Raw genomic sequence first — 19353 nt, forward strand, 5'->3', positions numbered from 1 at the left:
GACATGCAAGAGTTTTCAAATGGAGGCATTATGCTCAGCACGGTTCTGCAGGGGTCACGCACAAGAAGAAATACTTTGCGTCATGGAGCAGCTGGAAACAGTCAACCTCCCACAAGGGCAAAACATTCATGCCATGGCACAGATAACTTAGTGGCTAAAGTAATATCTGCATTCAAAGGGATTTAAATATTAAAAAAGGGTACTGAACAGACTAAAAAAGACTAAATTGGGATGGACAGAAAGTCTTTCTGTAGAAGGTCAGATTTTTTTGCCTCCAAGCAGTGAAAAATTGTCCACCAACATGCACCCTAAACAATACTGCCAAAATGAAGAAAGGTCAGGGGATTTTCACATGGAACGAGCATGAATTATATTAGTTCTGCTGCTTGGAACAAATTCCTTGGTTCACAAATCTCATTCAAATGTATTTCACAGTGTTCAGTTAACATGTGGGAAACAGAGTGTACTATCTCCATTTCCGGTTCCATTACTCCCTGGGCATGGAAGACAACAGTCTGAAGAGGAGAGTCTTTGCTACCCATGGAGGCTCTCAATGAAGTTTGGAACACGTAGAGTCTTATCAAATTACAAACCTTTCGAGGATGGCAGAAAGTAAGAAGGAATTAAAAGGTAAAGGTTTCCCCTGGCATTAAGTCTAGTCATGTCCGATTTTGGGGGTTGGTGCTTATCTCCATTTCTAAACTGAGGAGCCAGCGTTGTCTGTAGACACCTCCAAGGTCATATGGCCAGCATGACTGCATGGAGCACCGTTACCTTTCTGCAGAAGTGGCACCTATTGATCTACTCACATTTTGCATGTTTTCAAACTGCTAGGTTGGCAGAAGCTGGGCCTAACAGGGGGAGCTCACCCCACTCCCCAAATTGGAACCACCAACATTTTGGTCAGCAAATTCAGCAGCTCAGTGGTTTAACCAGCTACACCTTAAGGGGGCCCTTAAGAAGGAATTAGGATAGCAGATAAACTCTCTTCATGTGTCAATTGAACATTTAAAAATACAGTATTTGATTAGGACTTTCTGTGGTCTGTGAACGTCTTTTTCTAGTTGGTAGATCTTAGGAGTTCAGGGACAGAAAAAAGGCACAAAAGCACAAAGTGAAAAGGAACTTCCTGCAAGATTGAAGCTGACCTGCCCGCCCAACCCTAGACTAAATATTTAGATTGTTTCCTTATATACTGAATGCAATAATAAGGTTGTCTCATCCCTAGTCAAATTAGCTAACCGGAGATATACCAGTAAATTTTCAAGGAGAGTGAAGAATTTATGTGAACTTAAAAGAGGCACATGCCCTTAAAAATATGAGAGAAAAATAGTGGTATAATGTGGTTATATTCGATTAAGTACTCTAATTATGAACAACATTGGAATTTACATTTAAATAGCACAAGCACCCTGCTAGGAATAGACTGACACACATCTGAATGGACATTTGATGTCCAAGAGCCAAAGAACAAGCAAACCACAAATTGCTGAAAAAGAACACAAAATTCCATAATATATATTTATTATGGCTCATATATTTTGAGCAATTGCTCTTCATTAGAGGCAACAATATTACCTGGTTTGTACCTCAATAGATTCTTCTAGCTTCAGAATACACCATTATTATAGGAGTGGGCTCACCAGGCTAGCTTCTTAGGTCTACTTTGTTGCTGTTTCCATACTAGATCCCTGGAATCTACCATAATTGGAACCAAATATTTGTATAGTTGCTCAATGGAGCAGACATACTTAGAATTTAAGCAAGAGGGAATCTTACCTCCTACCATATTCCTTCAAGACTTTACAGCGGTGGTTATCAAACTGTGAGTCTCCAGATGTTTTGACCTACAACTCCCAGAAATCTCAGCTAGTTGACAAGCTGTTAGGATTTCTGGGAGTTGAAGGCCAAAACATCTGGGGACCCACAGGTTGAGAACCATTGCTTGAGAGGCAGGGAAGAGAGATGTGTTGTTACCATTGTTGAGAGACTACAAATCATACACAGATCTATAAGTAGATCTTGTCAAGCACATACCAGTTTAAAACCAAGAAGAAAGATGGCATCATGAATATGCTGATCAGGACGGGCAAAATTGCATAAAATTATGGGTATTTTTGCATTGATTACTGTAGCTAACAGAAGACTGAATCACAAGAGCTTACTTAAAGGCTTGTTTGCTGTAACAGTAAAAGTCATAAGCATTCACAGTTCATATCTCCAAAAATCCCCTTTCAGTTACATCATTCATTCTCATGTTCAACTCAATCCCCCTGCCAGCTTTTGCCAATTGATCTGAGGAGCTTTCGAACGATGCAAATTCCTGGAAACGTCATTATCCCACAGCAATATGTCTTTCCTTTGATTCACTCTTATTATGTGATCAATAAATTCTATCAGCAAGAGAACTCACCTATATTCTTTCTGAGACTATAATACTGTACTTTCAGCACTGGAATTATTTTTGAAATGATACTGCTTTTAGCACTAGCATAGTTAACATGAGAGGTAATTACTCTTCTGGAAACTTGACAAAATACATAATGTACAAATAAGAAATACAGATCATACTACTGGACAAAGGAGCTTATTATGGGCTAGACCCACTTGTTCCCAAATTATTCACTGTTTATTTGTATCATTTATATAAGTGACTCCCTTTCCACCATATCTGCAAAGTAGGAGGATGAAAATTTGAATACTGTAGCGTTATAATACTGTAAGTTTGTATCCTTCAGGCACAAAGGGGAAAACACATAACTTGACCTGACTTTTTGCCATTACATACCATGTACAATAAAGTATGTAATGTTTTACAATGTCTAGACAGATGGGAGCCTGAGTTCACCACCGAATATGTTTCTGGAAGTTTTTCAGAAGTGAATTGTCTAGGATAATATAGTGCCGGCTGTATTCTAGCCATTTTTAATTGGTGCGTTTACAGTTATCGGAAATGAAAGTAGAGAACAATAATCCTGCAGAAAACACTGTATACCTTTTGAAGTGGCAAGTTATTACTTTCACCTAATAATATTTCAAATTTTTGATCATTTTAATTACAAAAAAACCCAATAACAACAAGACTGCACACATTCAGTATTCATTCGTTTCTCATTCTCACGCCTCGTTGATTATTATAGCACCATTTTTTGAACATTTTTATCATGAATTTCTATCTTCATATAAGTAATTTGTTTCTTTGTTACAAGTATATGAATATTTTAAAATGTTTTCCCTAGCCCAAGAATTTGAGGGGGGAGATCCCTGAAACTGCCACCAATGCCCTGTTGATCAAAAAACATTGGATGGTCCGGGTCCTACATCCTGAAATAACCAGATCTCCAGTTGGCCATTCTATAGTAGGTGCTGCTGACCTCCCAAGACAGAGAAGAAGAACATCTGGATCCACTGAGCAGGCAATTTTGGAATCACCTAAACCGGGGGTCCTCAAACTTTTTAAACAGAGGACCAAGTCACAGTCCCTCAAACCGCTGGAGGGCTGGATTATAATTTGAAAAAAATATGAATGAATTTCTATGCACACTGCACATATTTTATTTGTAGTGCAAAAAACACTTTAAAACAATAAAATAATTAAAATGAAGAAAAATTTTAACAAATATAAACTTACTAGTATTTCAATGGGAAGTGTGGGCCTGCTTTTGGCTGATGGGATAGGATTGTTATTGTTGTTGTTGTTGTTGTTGTTGTTGTGTGCTTTCAAGTCATTTCAGACTTAGGTTGACCCTGAGCAAGGGCTGGGTAAATGACCTTGGAGGGCCGTATCTGGCCCTCGGGCCTTAGTTTGGGGACCCCTGACCTAAATCCTGTGGGCTATCTTAGCTCTCAATGCACTGGCTGGCAGCACCATGCCTGCCTTTACCTTCTTGGCATGAGAAAATGTGAATGAGAAGTGAAGCTAGCTTTCTGGAAATGGAAATTTCTGGTTCCAGTGATCCCCTGCTGTGTCTTGATTCTCTTTAGACATAGTGGGGCTTTGGGAAAGGGTAACCAGAATTTCTGTAGGCTGGATTGGATATTCCTAATCCTGTAGCCAAATTTGATGAAAACATGTCCTTTTTTGACTCTGTTTTGATATTTTGAGGTATGAAGGTCCTTCCGCACGGTCACTGAAATATTACCCTAATCATAACCAAATGATTCATTGCACAAAAATCATAAAAGTAACATTTTAGCCACAATAATAGGGTGGCTTATTCAACAAAAATTGAATGGTGTTCAGGTTAAAATTCTTAGGTTTAAATTGTTTTTAAATTGTTTTAAATTGTTTTAAAATTGTGTTAGATTTTAGCCTATTCTTGTAAGCCGCTCCGAGCCCCAGGGGAGTGGCGGCATATAAGTTTAAATAATAAATAAATAAATAAATAAAATTAAGAAAACATCAAATTAAAACTGAAAGACAATGCCATGTTAGTCTGAAATATCAGTATGCAAAGAGATCTTATAGTACTTTAATGAGAGAATGAGTTTAGTTGCGTAAGATTTCACAGACTTAGTTTTTGCTACCAAATTTATTCCTTCAGTTAATCTCAGTTAGTGCCTATGTTGCTACAAGATCCCTTTGCATACTGAAAATTTAAGGATCAGTTATCTGTACTTAACAAGACTAATGAATAGTTAAAGAGGGAGCACATACTTTAAGAGAGGGCAACTATATATTAACAAAAATGTCTCACTAGTTAACAAATGGGACTGGAAATAGGCCACAATAAATCTCAGACCATACTCATGTTCATGACACTCAATCAACAACAATTGCAACAAAAGCTATGGAAGACTTCCAGATACAATATAAATGTGCTTCTGAGTACTAAAAATTATATGGAACCCTACAACAGGATTATAGACTAGCCATCATGTGTGTGTGTGTGCTTTAAAAAACAGTGATCTGATGGAAATGGTCTGGATGGTATGGGATACTTTAATCCAACTCAGAGCATGGTATTGTAACATAAACTTGTCATATTTTCCTATTTCTTATTTAATCCTCTAACAGGTTCCAACAGTTTCAGATCTGAATGACAGTGACTGCTGTATGCAATAAAATACATAGCTAGAAAAACTCACAACTGAATCTGAATAATCTAATGTTCAGGAGAGCTGCCAGTTATGTGGGTTGAAGAGAAAGCCCGTTATGGATGGAAGTCATTAGGATTTATAATTATATTAACTATGGGCTGGAAGGAAACTTATTCATACTTGGCATACAACAGAGGTTGGAATCATGTGGTTCTCCAAATGTAACTGACTACACTTCCTATCTGCCTGTGGTGAGAAATGTTGGGAGTCATAATCCACAACATCTGGACAGCCATGTGATTCCTACCTCTGGCACAAGCCTAATTCGACACTTGATTACAAGGAATCTACTTGGAGCATGACTGATCTAGAAACAATCCATTGACGAAGCCATAAAAAATTCACAGAATGTAAAGTATTCTTGAAACAGACAACAGTTCTGCTTTTACCATAGTTCCAATGCTGGCATGAAAGTTCATGAAAATGAATTTAAGAAAAGCCTGTGAGATCAGACTATCTACCCTAGCATCTTTAATCTGCTCTTCAGACTATCTAGCCTAGAATCTTTAATCTGCTCCAAAAACACGGCTATATTTCTCTTGTAACTAGGCTAAACAGAAACCAGAACTTGCATTTGTTACTTGTTGTTCACAATTTTTATGTTATGTGTTGTTACTAATGCATCAGTTATTGCTTATTTCTAGAATGCTGGAAACGATCAGATGGTGCCAAAAGGATATAAATTTCAAGTTTTCCAAAAAAAAAAAATCATCAAATTAGTAATGAAGACCTATTTTTCCCAATGTCTACTCCCATACTAGCTTTTCAGTATAAGTTTAATAATTATCAAGAGGCTTTTGGAGTTTGAACTAGGATCATCATGGTCTACAGCTGAATTCCAAAGCTTCCAAAGCTTCCAAAGCTTCCAAAGAAGGAGCCTCCACCACATTCCGGGGCAGAGAGTTCCACTGCTGAATGGCTCTCACAGTCAGGAAGTTCTTCCTCATGTTCAGATGGAATCTCCTCTCTTGTAGTTTGAAGCCATTGTTCCGCGTCCTAGTCTCCAAGGAAGCAGAAAACAAGCTTGCTCCCTCCTCCCTGTGGCTTCCTCTCACATATTTATACATGGCTATCATATCTCCTCTCAGCCTTCTCTTCTTCAGGCTAAACATGCCCAGTTCCCTAAGCCGCTCCTCATAGGGCTTGTTCTCCAGACCCTTGATCATTTTAGTCGCCCTCCTCTGGACACATTCCAGCTTGTCAATATCTCTCTTGAATTGTGGCGCCCAGAATTGGACACAATATTCCAGGTGTGGTCTAACCAGAGCAGAATAGAGGGGTAGCATTACTTCCTTAGATCTAGACACTATGCCCCTCTTGATGCAGGCCAAAATCCCATTGGCTTTTTTTGCCGCCACGTCACATTGTTGGCGAAATTAAAGAATCAGCCTGGGAGTATGCTGAGACTTTAGAACAGAACTTTCCAAACTATCAATCAAGAAACACTAGTGTCTCCCCTGTAGCCTCCATGTATGTCACATAAAAATCACCCCCTTGTCCCCACCCCCACAAACAAAGGCTGCCTGGCAACCGCTTGGTGGGAGCATATCAGCTGGCCCTGGAGGAGAGGAGGAGGATGTGCCCGTGGGGGCAACAGTAGCAGAAGCAGCCATGGGGGGGGGGGGGTGACCAGTGCCGAGCCCAAACCTGAGGCCCTGCCATCCTCTTCCTTCTTGTCATCCTTAGCTCTCTGCCTTGGCCTTCAGGTAGCAGAAGCCCAAACATCGGCCTAAGACACAACAGAGTGGGGTGGGGGTGGGGAGGAAGAGAATGAGGAGGAGAGAGAAGAGGATGAAGAAGACAACCTCAAAGGACATCTAGTGCAACCCCCTTCAACCAGGCAGAAATCTACAATCAAAAAACACCTGGATGGTCATTCGGCCTCTGTTTCAAAAACTCCAGAGAAGTTGGTATAATGACTATAGAGGTGGAGTTCTGGTGCTGTTCAAGTGTTCTTGGGTACTGTTATAACTTTTATTATTTGCACAATTTGTTGATTGAGTTGCAGTAATTACCACTAAAATAAGTAAGTTTCTAATTAAGAAAAGAAAATATGTTGACAATGGATGAACCATGTGGAGTGGCTATAGAGAAAACTATACAATAATCAATTGTAGCACATAAGAAATGTAAAAAAAAATATCCAAACTTATATATAATATTTCTAATTAATGTAATATATTATAAGAGTTTCATATATTGTATTCAGTTTGCTAGTAAAACCGAATTACCATGTCGCAAAAGGATGCATGTCTGAAAAGTGTGTCACCAGGATGAAAAGATTGGACAGCTCTGCTTTAGAGTCTCACTGTAACATATAGAAAAACAGGGTTCTACAATAAAGTTTAGCGAGACTTGCAAGTACTTATTTATTATCAGTAAAAGTTTAGCTTTTATGCCTATTTTATATACCTACATACCTGGGTCATGTAAAAGATTCTCAGGCCAAAGAGGTCTCAAACAAAAAAGTTTACGAAATCCAGATCACCACTTCTTCAATGAGGGTTCTTACCCCAAATGGGGTCCCCTTTGTTAGCTGCTAATCCAGTTCAGGTAGGAAGTCTTTTGGAAAGTATAATCTTTCCAAAAATTGACCTTCTGGAAAGATGGAATAGAACAACAACTCAGCTTTCAGAGTACTCCATGACATAGTTGTTTGCTCCTCCTGTAGCTCCTATGTTATCCAGTGGAAGGTTAGTTATCTATAACACTGTTTCTTAAACCACGGGTTCTGATCTCAAATGGGACCCCCTTAGCTCAATGTTGGGGTCACAAAATATTTGGCAACAGAAAAGGGTGTCTGAATGTCACCCATTTACACAAACCTGTTAGGAATAGTGTGCTGTGTTTACAGTGGATTCTCCAGAAAATGCTTCAGCTATATTTCACAAAAAAAGAAATTTAGCCTGTTTAGCAAACCTTGCAAATGCTGATTTATCAGTAAATATTAGAATATATATATATATATATATATATATATATATATATAGGATTCAAAATCTAACATTTACTAATAAATCAGCATTTGCAAGGTTTGCTAAACAGGCTAATTTTCCTTTTAATATATATATATACACACACACACACAAACACATACATCTGGAGTAGTGTAAAAATGTTCAGGTGGAAAGGGGTCATAAGTGGAAAAGAAGCTTTTATTGATACACACAAAATGTTCCTGTAGAATTTTCACATAAGCTACATAAGCTTGATGGGTAAAATTTGAGGAATCATTCTCATTACATTAGAAATCGGTAGAAAAACCACAAATGTGTCCAACACTAAAGCTGTTCAAGTAGCTCTGCCAGCATCTTGAATGCACAAATCTCTATAGCGATTATATGCAGCAGGGATGCTCAGTAATGAGCTGGTGAATATGTGGCCGCACTACAGGTTATGAGAGCAGAAGAAAACAGTGTAATTTTAGTGGGTTACCTCATTTACTCTACAGCATAACGTCTCCATTGCAAGGTTCCATTGGTATAGAGAACATGGCTATGTTCTTCCGCATACAAAAATTTAAATCAATCATGTTCTGAAATTTATGAAAGAGATGACAGAAAGTTACAGCATATCTCATGAGGACCAGCTCAGTCTTGCATGTCTTCAGAATGGAAGTGGCTTCTTCTTGCAGCTTATATTGTACAGGAAAGTGTAGTGTATAAGACATTTGAAAAGGGCTGCATGGCGTCCTTCTCTTTTCTTGCATTCATTCCAGTTACTCACGTTGCTTCATGAATAATGCAGCAGTACAAGAGGGAGGGTAGAAACCCAAATTGGCTTGACAGGCAATCTGAATAGGCTAAAGTGGCTCTTAAAATTTGTCTGTACAGAATTAAGAGTGACACCAACCAAAGAGTTTTCTTTGAAAAGATTCGCATTGGATCTTGTACCACATGTGGACTTCTCAGGCCTCCATCATAAATAATGCAAAAATAACCCAAATGTCCAGGTAATTATATATACAGTAGCCATAGGAATATATAAAGTAGCAATTAGAATGTTTAAATATTCTTTGTAATTTTTGATAGGAGTCCAGTACAATTCATTAACTTACTTTGGCATCGATATTTTATGTGTAAAGGTTTCATTAGCCATGGGGGGGGGGGGGGTTAAACTACAATGCTTCCTAGGTGGGGTTAATTTTAAATGTAAACTGCAAGCTTCCTTTGATTAGTCAGAAGATTATCAATAAATACTGGACATTTTGATCATAACATGCCAGTAGAAAATGCTAAACAAGTGATGAGAACTTTTGTCTATCCAAATGTTTTGGACTTGAATTCCTTGAAGCCCCAGCCAGTGCAGCCAAGGATATGGAATTATAGGGGCTATAGAGCCAGAATGGTGTGGCATTTTGAGCAACCCTAATGGACTATATCTGAAAAATCTGGGTTCAGATTCCTACTTGCCCATAGAAACGAATCAAGTGATCTTGGGCAAGTCATGCTTTGTCATTTTCAAGGAATGGCAAAAATCAACCTCCTATGAATACATCTATCCAAGAAAAGCCTGTGGTAGGTTTGCCTTAGAGTTGTCATAAGTCAGAAATAACTTGAGGGCAAACAACAACAACAAAGTTCAAAACTCATGGAGGACTCCTTAAGGTAGCTCTTACTAATTTGACACCTGGTATTTCCCATTCATTCCTAATTCAATTTATTAGTATCATCATCATTATCATCATAATTATATAATACCTTTATTTCTATTCCACCCTATCTTCCGAAAGGGATTCATGGCAGTTTACAACAAAAATGGGCAAACATTCAATTCCAAGAAAAACATAACAAAACACATCAATCATGGACAATCAAACAGACAACATCAAGGTATACTTATAAAAGGTAAAGGTTTCCCCTTGACATTGTCTAGTCATGTCCGACTTTGGAGGGTGGTGCTCAACTCCATTTCTAATCCATTTCTAAGCCGGCTGTTGTCCAAAGACACCTCTAAGGTCATGTAGCTGTTACCTACCCATTGGAGCGGTACCTATTTATCTACTCATGTTTGCATGTTTTTGAACTGCTAGGTTGGCAGAAGCTGGGGCTATCAACAGGAGCTCGCCCCATCCTGTGGATTTGAACCGCCGACCTTCCGGTCAGTAAGATCAGAAGGTCAGTAGTTTAGCTCACTGTGCCACTGTGGCCCATATACTTATAAAGCAACTCAGAAATAACAAATGAGAAATGTAAATATACAAACAGAACAATTGGGACACATTTCTCTAATGACTCTAATAATAATAAGCAATTAACACATTTCAAACATATAATACAATTTGCAGCAAGCCGCCCGGGCTGAAGTAAATCTCAATTAGCTGAGTCAGAGTTTAATAGAGTGCTAATCCTAAATCCTCTTTTGAAGCTATATCCCATGAGTCCCAACTAGGTGAAGTCAGGTAGATATCACCACGAAGAAGGGGTTTTTCTTTGTGGTGATATCCCATCAGCGGAAAGGAGATTAATTTGGCATTTTATGCTGGTTTTGTGTGTGTATAGCATTTGAAGACCATTTTATTCATACTGAGCTCTTTGTATTCTTGCCTTGGGCTCTCACCATTTGATCATGTTTTCATCCCAGCTGTTCACTGTTTGATACCATCCCAATCACAAGAACATTGCTATGCTGTATTACTTGCTCTTCCCCCACCTCAAATGTTTTGAATATTTTGAATATTTGTAACACTTGGTTTTGCCTGTCTCACAGAAGTCTCATTTATCCAACATAAACAGACTGGCAGAATGCTGGATAAGCGAAAATGTTGGATAATAAGGAGGGATTAAGGAAAAGCCTATTAAATGTCAAATTATGTCATGATTTTACAAATTAAGTACCAAAATATCATGTTTTACAACAAATGGACAGAAAAAGCAGATCAATACACAGTAATGTTATGTAGTAAATACTGTATTTACTAAATTTAGCATCAAAACATCGCAATGTATTGAAACAGCTCTCGATTCGTGTGGGAGACAGACTGCGCTGGATAATACAGAACATTGGATGAGCGAAGGTTGGATAAGCAAGACTCTACTATAAATGGAAAACAATCAGATATGAATGAGGGTTGCAGCAACCCTCTCACATGCTCTCATAAAGCACAGTAGAAACCACCAAAAATGGTTAATAAAACTCTCTGTGACTGGATCAGTTTCAGTTGCAAAGAGGACAGTGCCTTGGCAAGTTTCTAAAAAGGAAACCCTTTGTCTTCTCATCCTGTACCTACATATTGTATCAGTGAAATGACCAGACCAGATCTCCACTTCATGATTCGGTTTTCCATCTGAAGATTTCAAATTATCTTCTTGAGCTCTCCTACAAACTTATTCCTTTATTTTACAGCACTTTAAACATTACAGTTTCCTTACTCCAGCTCATAATTGAGAAATTGCTAATTGCTATGTATATTAGGTCCTACAAGCCTTGGATCAGGAAAATACATCTTGGTAAAGTCACTAACTCTCAGCCTAATATAGCCAGATATGGAGAATGTCAGGGAGCTGTAGTATAAAGGCAAAGTTTCAAAGTTCTGAAAAAATTCATACTGTAGACTTCACTTATAATGAACTATCTCTAAGCCCTCCTCCAATGCTGCTCAAGTCTCTAGAAAAGAATTTCACTCAAAGCTGCAGTAAACGTACTAATGGCACCATCTAAAGGCACTAAAATATATGACACTTCTTTCTCTCAAAAGCACTTTCTATATGCAGTATTGATTCAGAATTCAACACGAAATATAGTCTTTTTGCTTGCAATACAATCTTCATTTTTTTGCATTGCATTAATTTTGTCCTGTATTTTATATACATAAGTTCTTCAAAAATTATGCTTGATTTTTAGATACTATACACCAAGCTATCTTTGTTTATCATCTCTCCTTCTGCAAAGGAATTCTTCTTTCACATCCATCCTGTAGAAAAATAGTGAAGTTTTCATCTTGTATATCTTTCTGGGTTTTAGAACTAAGGTCCCATCTAAACTGCCACACAATTAAGCTTGAAACTGCAGCATACGGTCAGTATATATAATGAAGTTAACTGTAATGGAACTTCAAATTACATCATGTGTTATAGTAGATGGAGCTTTGCCAAGTAGTAAGCATTTAAGCCCTTCCTCTACTATGTGCAGAACTTCCCATAAGTCCTTTTTACACATTTTTAATAATATTAGAGGTCAGTAGATTGGTAAATTAGATTTTTTTTACAATAGGCACATATTTCCAGTTGCTTTATATACTCATATAATCCAATTCTGCTTTGAACTGGGTTATATGAGTCTACACTGCTATATAATGCAGTGCAAAGCAGATAATCTGGATTTTACATGGCAGTGTAGAAGGGGCCGAAGTAGAATCTAATAGTAGAATCTAATCGTTGTTATGATAGTTACTGTTTCATATTTGCCTTTCCTCTATATAACTCAAGTAATGTTCATAGTTTTCTTCTTCCTCCTTTTATCCTCACAACAAACTATGGAGTAGGTCAGACTTAGGGCCTTTCTACACTGACATATAAAATCCAGATTATCTGCTTTGAATTGGATTACACAGCAGTATAGAAACGGCCTAAGAAGGACTGGCGCAAGATCACTGTGTGAGTTTAATGTTTCAATGGGGAATCAAAATATGTAACTTCTAAGTGTTAATCCAATCAGGACAACTCACAATTTCCTAATATGCAATGCTGGACAAAATCACAACCGTCTTGAAACACACATGTCTTACTTCCAGAATGACATCTGTTAAATTTGTCCAAGCAAATTTAACAGATGTCTTCCTGTTAAATTTGCTTGGACACCAGCAAACCAACATATGATAATGTTCTAGGTTTTAGATGCGTTGAACTTTGCAAATCTTTAAGTGAACACACATCTACATCCAGCAATGAACATTCATAAATAGAAGCTGCCACATCTACATATTCCATAGGGTACAGGCATGTAGCTGGGGGGGGGGGGGGCTTGGGGGGCTTCAGCCCCCCCCCCCCCGAAATTCTCATGGTGGTTTGCGAAAAGGCCTTACTGGTGCATTATTTAAACTGTTATGTTTATTCATATCATGATCTGATAACCATACTCAATATATCCCATATGTATGAGGGTATTGGGGTAATGATACAAAAGGTTTGCTAGGCTAGACCCTCTTTCACTCAGACTCTGCCCCCCCCGAAATTCAACCCCCCCGAAACTCAGCCCCCCCGACCCCCCCCCCCCTGAAAAAAATTCAGCCCCCCCCCCCCCCGAAACGAAATCCTGCCTCGGGCCTGATAGGGTAGTTCACAAATTATCCAAGAGAAATATAGAAGATAGTTTGTGCTTGATAGAAAAACAAAATTGTGTGAGGGGTATTTGTACATAGAAACATTCCATTTCTTTGCAGTGTATTGGCTTGATTCAGAAGAAGACCTCCTCTGAACGATCCCATTACATTATGTAACAAAATTTGAAAACTTTTTTGTACTTGGTTTAAAAGTGTTATTCCTGTTTAATTGTGCCGTACATACTTTGAGAGTAGTTGTTATATTCCAGAAACTTCATTTTTGTGACTGCCACAAACTTTGTCGAATTGGTTGAGACTCTTAGCAGATATTCATTGGAAAACCATAGAACAATGTGCTGCAGGATGTCCCGCAAAAATAAAGTTTTTGCAGTTTAATAAACTTATTCCATGTTTTATAATAGAACCAATTAGGAAATGACATTTATAACCCAGGAACAAAAATTGTGTTACATAGTGTTATGGTTAATTTTATAACACCTTAGTGGTTTGAGCACTGAAATATAACTCTAGAGACTAGGTTTTGAATCCTTGCTCGGCCACAAAATCCAACTGGGTGACCTTGGGCAAGTCACACTCTTTCAAACCTGAAAGGAAGACAAAGGAACCCAAAAACCCTGAACAAGAAAAATCTGTGATATGTCACCTCTGGTTGGCTTTAAGTCATAAATGACTTGAAGGCATGCAACAACAAAAGAAAAGTAACTAAGATATATTCTAAGATTTAAAGTAATGATGAAGGAATGCTTCGTTTTAGAAATTTTAGCCAGAATTGGCTTTGTGGGAAGAATGTATTATAAGGGCAATAAATAAATTAACCAAAAAGCAGTTATTAGAAGGTATGTAAAATAATTTTCTGGTCCATAAAATGCTGATGGAAGCATGAAAGCTTTATTGAGTCTTGATTGTGCTCATTCATCTTAATAACCCCCATGATGCATCCACTGAAGTTTATGAAAGGTTTGGAAAAGGTCTGAACGCACACCCAGCTCTTGCAGCGCATAAAGGTGCTAATATATCACATAAGCTTCCTCAAGGCCAGAGGGCAATTACAGGTTTTCTGGCAGCCAAACAAGCAGTTCTACCAGTTCATAACACGGGCCTCCAGAAGAAGAAGGAAGAACAGGTGGAGGAAGAGGGGAAGAAGATATGGGGGAAATCACCTTCATATTTATTTATTTATTTACATTATTTATATCCCGCCCATATCAGCTCGCAGGCGCCTCAGGGCGGTTCATATTGGACCACCATCTTTATTTATAACCTGCCTCCAGGCAAGTAATTTAGGATTTTATTCAGCTGTGTGGAAGGAGCTTAAATTTCCAGGAGCCTAGGATCAACCACTAAGTAAACCTTCTCCTTTCTTTCCACCAAATGCACCCATAAGGCTGATGGGGCAGAGATGGACACTGAAAGAATTCCTTTTTGAATTCTGGGCTTCCCATTGTCTTTCAAATAGCAGATTACACCTTTTGATTCAAGTAGGCTTTCCACGAGTGACTGCTCTCTAAAGAAGAAACTATTCACTATCCAGAACATTAAGCAGTTGTTCATGTTCTGGACATGCTTTGGCAAATGACTAGTTACTGTCATGAACCTTGACCCCATTTTTAAGTGGGGAGTGAATAAATGGTCCGAGTTCAAGCCAAATAATCCAGGTGAGAGGCTACAACAGCAGGATAACACATCAGAGAAGTTGATAGTCCATTCCAACATCTAAAGCCAAATACAAGAGAGTCTAGAATCCAAGGTCAATCCCAAATCCCCAGAGCCAGAGTCCAAGAGATCACAAATCCAAAATAAGCAACAGCCCAAGGTCACAGCTCCAAGTGCCAGCAACAAGGTGCCAAACTTGAGTTCCTTATATATTAAGTTCTCAGGTGTTACCTATTGCTAGATTTTTCTCTCTGCTTATCTAGATGACCTGTGAAGTTGAACCTTATCTCTTTACTATCCACAATAGTTACTAAGAAAATTATATTTTAGTGAGTAGGTACTGCATTTTTCTTTTACCAGTGCTGTTAAAGTAATTTATGTTTCACCATTATATTTTATTCTATTGTAATTCTGTAACTCAGTGTATTAATACCTGCACCTGCTTTGGCTACTGTGAACCTCACATAGTCCCACTTTTGGAAGAAGCTTAGGACATAAAAGAGCTAGAAATAAAATACAGACAAAATGCATTTTAACATTGTATTTTACGAAGTGGCAAAACTCCTTTCCTCCCATTATGAAGCCACATATTATAAAGCCTCCATGACAATTCTGTAGAGTCATGGAGGAAGAAAATGGAGAAAAACAGAGACATAAAATCACAAACTGTGTTACACTCTGTTATTGCCATCAGTAGTTGTACAAGGCATAAGGCACATTGAACATCCACTGACCTGTATTTTCCAGTCCGTACTTGTAGAGCTTTCATGCCGCATTGTTGGGCACCTCCAACGTCATGTACAATATCATCCCCAATCATGATGGCCTGTCACAGCAATGAAATACAGACAAAATTGATGTCAAGTGTATTTGATTCCTGTCCTATTTCATCTTACTTGACATAATAAACTGCCTGTTTTGATGTTTAATACCACCATCATACAAATTAAACAAGATAATATTGTCACCGTATTGATTAAAAGTCAACGTACCTGGGATATAATTCAGTGTCCACCTACAAGGACTCTATAGCCAAAGCACTAGACATAGAGGAAATATGAAAGGCATCCAGGGAGATATTTATTGTGTTTTAGTTAAACAATCAGAAAGATAAAACAGAAAATATCATGTTTGCAATATATGGGAACCAGAGCATCATCTTGGAATCCTTAAAATATATAGGAGAACTTTTTTTGAGACAACCACGAGAGGAATCTAGTTTTTAACACAATTCCATAAGTATGTTGCTATTTCAAAATATCACCATTATGTCTTTCAAAATCTAATTGGTTCAATGTTATGGATTTCATTCTCAGGGATAGTGCAACTATGAGACAATATGAAGCAGTTGGCTTAGAAAGCAGCATCAAAGTATTGTGGAAAGCAACCGTATGCCACACAGTGTACCCTGTGACCCTCAAATGAGATTGCCCTCAGGTCTAATAGTTGGGGTTATCCCACTATGAGTATTTAAAAATGGTCAAGTACCAATTCAGTTAGATTGTGCACATCTTATTTGCTTTAGTCAGAAAAATAGCTTGAGTTTGCCCTATTTATTGCAAAGTATTCTTATTCCCTCTTTCCAACAGCCAATCTTCTTTTGTAGAGTTATGTGCTTTCCGTCATCACCGAACAGAGTCATATTGTTCACCATGCAGCAAGAATCAATTAGCAGCATATTGTGGAAATGGGGAAAGATTTGGAGCAATGGGATTTGGGGTAATAGAAAATGTATTGACTTGACAACATGTTTCTGTTGATGCTCTACGTTTTGCACAGCCAGTTGAAAAAAAAACCTGAAGTTTTTCTCTGATCGGATTTAGTACTGAAAGCAAGTCGTTCAAGTTTAGCAAGCTTTGCCCACTAAGTCAGGCTAAAAACAAACAAAAATCTTGAAGAGTTTCACTATACTCCTTGAATACGGATAATTATTGGGTGGAAAAACCTATGATAAACAAAGAAGACAGGTTCATCTGAGTATCACACATATTGCCTGTTGACTTTGTGTTGAACAAACTACTCCCAGCATGCTGCATAGATAAGGTGTTAATGGATGCCTCTAATAATAACAATTATTTATTTATTTATTTATTTATTTATAAGGGAATCAGGACTCTATACTGCAGAATTAACGCAGATTGATACTACTTGAACTGCTCCAGCTCAATGCCATGGAATTTCAGAAGTTGGAGTTTGGTGAAGCACCAGCACTCTTCGGAAGAGAAGGCTAAAGACTACACCTATGATTCCATAGCACTTAGCCATTTATGTCAAATTCCACAGTGCAGATACACCCCTAGTCCCACTACTGCTGTGTCCTACCTCTATTCACTTCATATGATTTTTTTATGCTTGGTATTTTCCAGTTCCTGCATTCTAATAACGCCAGGATGAATTTTAGTGAGATATACCTTCTCATGACTTTTAGCTTGGTACACTTTTTTTTGAGGGGGGGGGGGGGTGTTGCATTTTGTTTTTCCTTCCTTTCTTGATCAGCCAAAGTGCAGGGTACTATTATCACATAAACTTACATGACGTTGATTTATTACTGTGGAAACATTTCGGGAACAGTCAGAAATCAACATTTGTAGAGAAGAATGAAATTACAGTTGCTATTGGTATCTTTGCCTCTATGTCTGATCACATCTCACAGGAAGCTATATAATTCAGTGGCATAAATAGGAATTTTGGATGAATGGTTCAGTGTTAAAATCCTGCTGTTGCTTCAGATTAAAGTTCATAAAGATGTGAATGCAATCCTTGATTTTGAATCTTGTTTCTGTAGATGTAGGCATCACGAGATCAAGGATTTTTTTCCCGAATTTCTCTTGCTATGATAATTGATGAACATTTTGCCATTCATTAAGAAGAACACCCCATGCCCCGCCTTCATTAGTTAGATGACCTGCTGAAACTGGCTTAACAGTTTTAGTATGAAATGCATCTCACCACATTAAAACAGTGTATGTGGCTCTTAATGAGATATGTCGCATTATCACAGGATGTCCACGTCCTACACAGCTGGAGAAATTATACTGTTTAGCCAGTATTGTACCACCTGATATCTGCTGGGAAGTAGCAGCCAGCAATTGAAGGATCAAGGCATGCACATCTCTGACCCATCATGTGTTTGGATAGCATGCCAACAACTTAAATCAAGAAACAGCTTCCTAAGATCTACAGAGATATTCACAGGAACACCTCAGCAAGTTAGAGTCCAAAAGTGGCAGGCTAAAACCTGGAATGTTAATCAATGACTGATACCAGATGAGAAACTCCCTTCTGGGCACACAGAAGGCTGGGCGACTTGGAAGGCACTGAACAGAGATGCAGAGCCAATCTTAAGAAATGGGGCTACAAAGTGGAGTCCACAACATGCGAGTGTGGAAGAGAGCAAACCACAGACGACTTGCTACAATGCAGTCTGAGCCCTGCCACATGCACATTGGTGGACCTTGTCACAGTGACACCAGAGGCACTCCAAGTGGCCAGCTTCTGGTCAAAGGAAATTTAGTATAATGCCAAGTCTTGTACCATTCTCTTATCAATCTTAAGGTTGTTTTTTAAAATAACATAACCACGGTGGTGCAATGGGTTAAACCCTTGTGCTGGCTGAACTGCTGACCTGAAGGTCAGCAGTTCGAATCCACAAGACGGGGTGAGTTCCCATCTGTCAGCTCCAGCTTCCCATGCAGGGGCATGAAAGAAGCCTCCCACAGGATGGTAACAAAACTGGGCGTCCCCTGGGCAGTGTCTCTGCAGATAGCCAATTTTCTCACACCAGAAGCGACTTGCAGTTTCTCACGTCGCTTCTGACCCTTTTTTAAAAAAAAAAATTACAAAAAGATAACAAAGATAGTGTTTTATAATGGAATAAGTTATGGCAACAAATCAATGCTCAACAAACAACAACAAGTAATGTTCCGGGCTTTAATTTGCAATCCTAGAAAACACGGTTTTCCTATTGTTTATAAGAGTTCCATGGCAAATTTCTGTAAAATGGGGCACTTAAGAATCAAATCTCTTCATCTACTGATGAAGTATTTCATTTTGTCTGTGCTGAAGTTTTAATGCAGGAAGACCCTCCACATTGAAAGTGCAGCCGCACATGAGCAGCAGTGCCTATCCAGGCCAGCTTGTGGCATACGCATACAAAAATGTACTCCAACCCCCTGGGATTTCACAGATTTACTATCGGTGAAGGGCAATAATCACTAAAGGAGGAGCAATTATTCCCAAATCATTTAGGATTTAAAAAATCATTGGCAAGAAGATAGAGGTCAAGAGGTGCACTGTCAAGGGAAATAAAAAACTCTACC

The 19353-nt window shown here is 38.4% G+C and overlaps 1 protein-coding gene across 1 annotated transcript in view; it reads right to left on the bottom strand.

Annotated features, from left to right (window-relative positions):
* LHPP (phospholysine phosphohistidine inorganic pyrophosphate phosphatase) overlaps positions 1-19353 on the bottom strand; it is a 183108-nt gene that overhangs the window by 113430 nt on the left and 50325 nt on the right. The window contains exon 6 of the mRNA XM_067465794.1: positions 15769-15860. Coding sequence (XP_067321895.1) covers positions 15769-15860 — 92 coding nt within the window. The remainder of the gene's footprint in view (positions 1-15768; positions 15861-19353) is intronic.

This window comes from Anolis sagrei, chromosome 3 (assembly GCF_037176765.1).
Source record: "Anolis sagrei isolate rAnoSag1 chromosome 3, rAnoSag1.mat, whole genome shotgun sequence".
NCBI lineage: Eukaryota > Metazoa > Chordata > Lepidosauria > Squamata > Dactyloidae > Anolis > Anolis sagrei.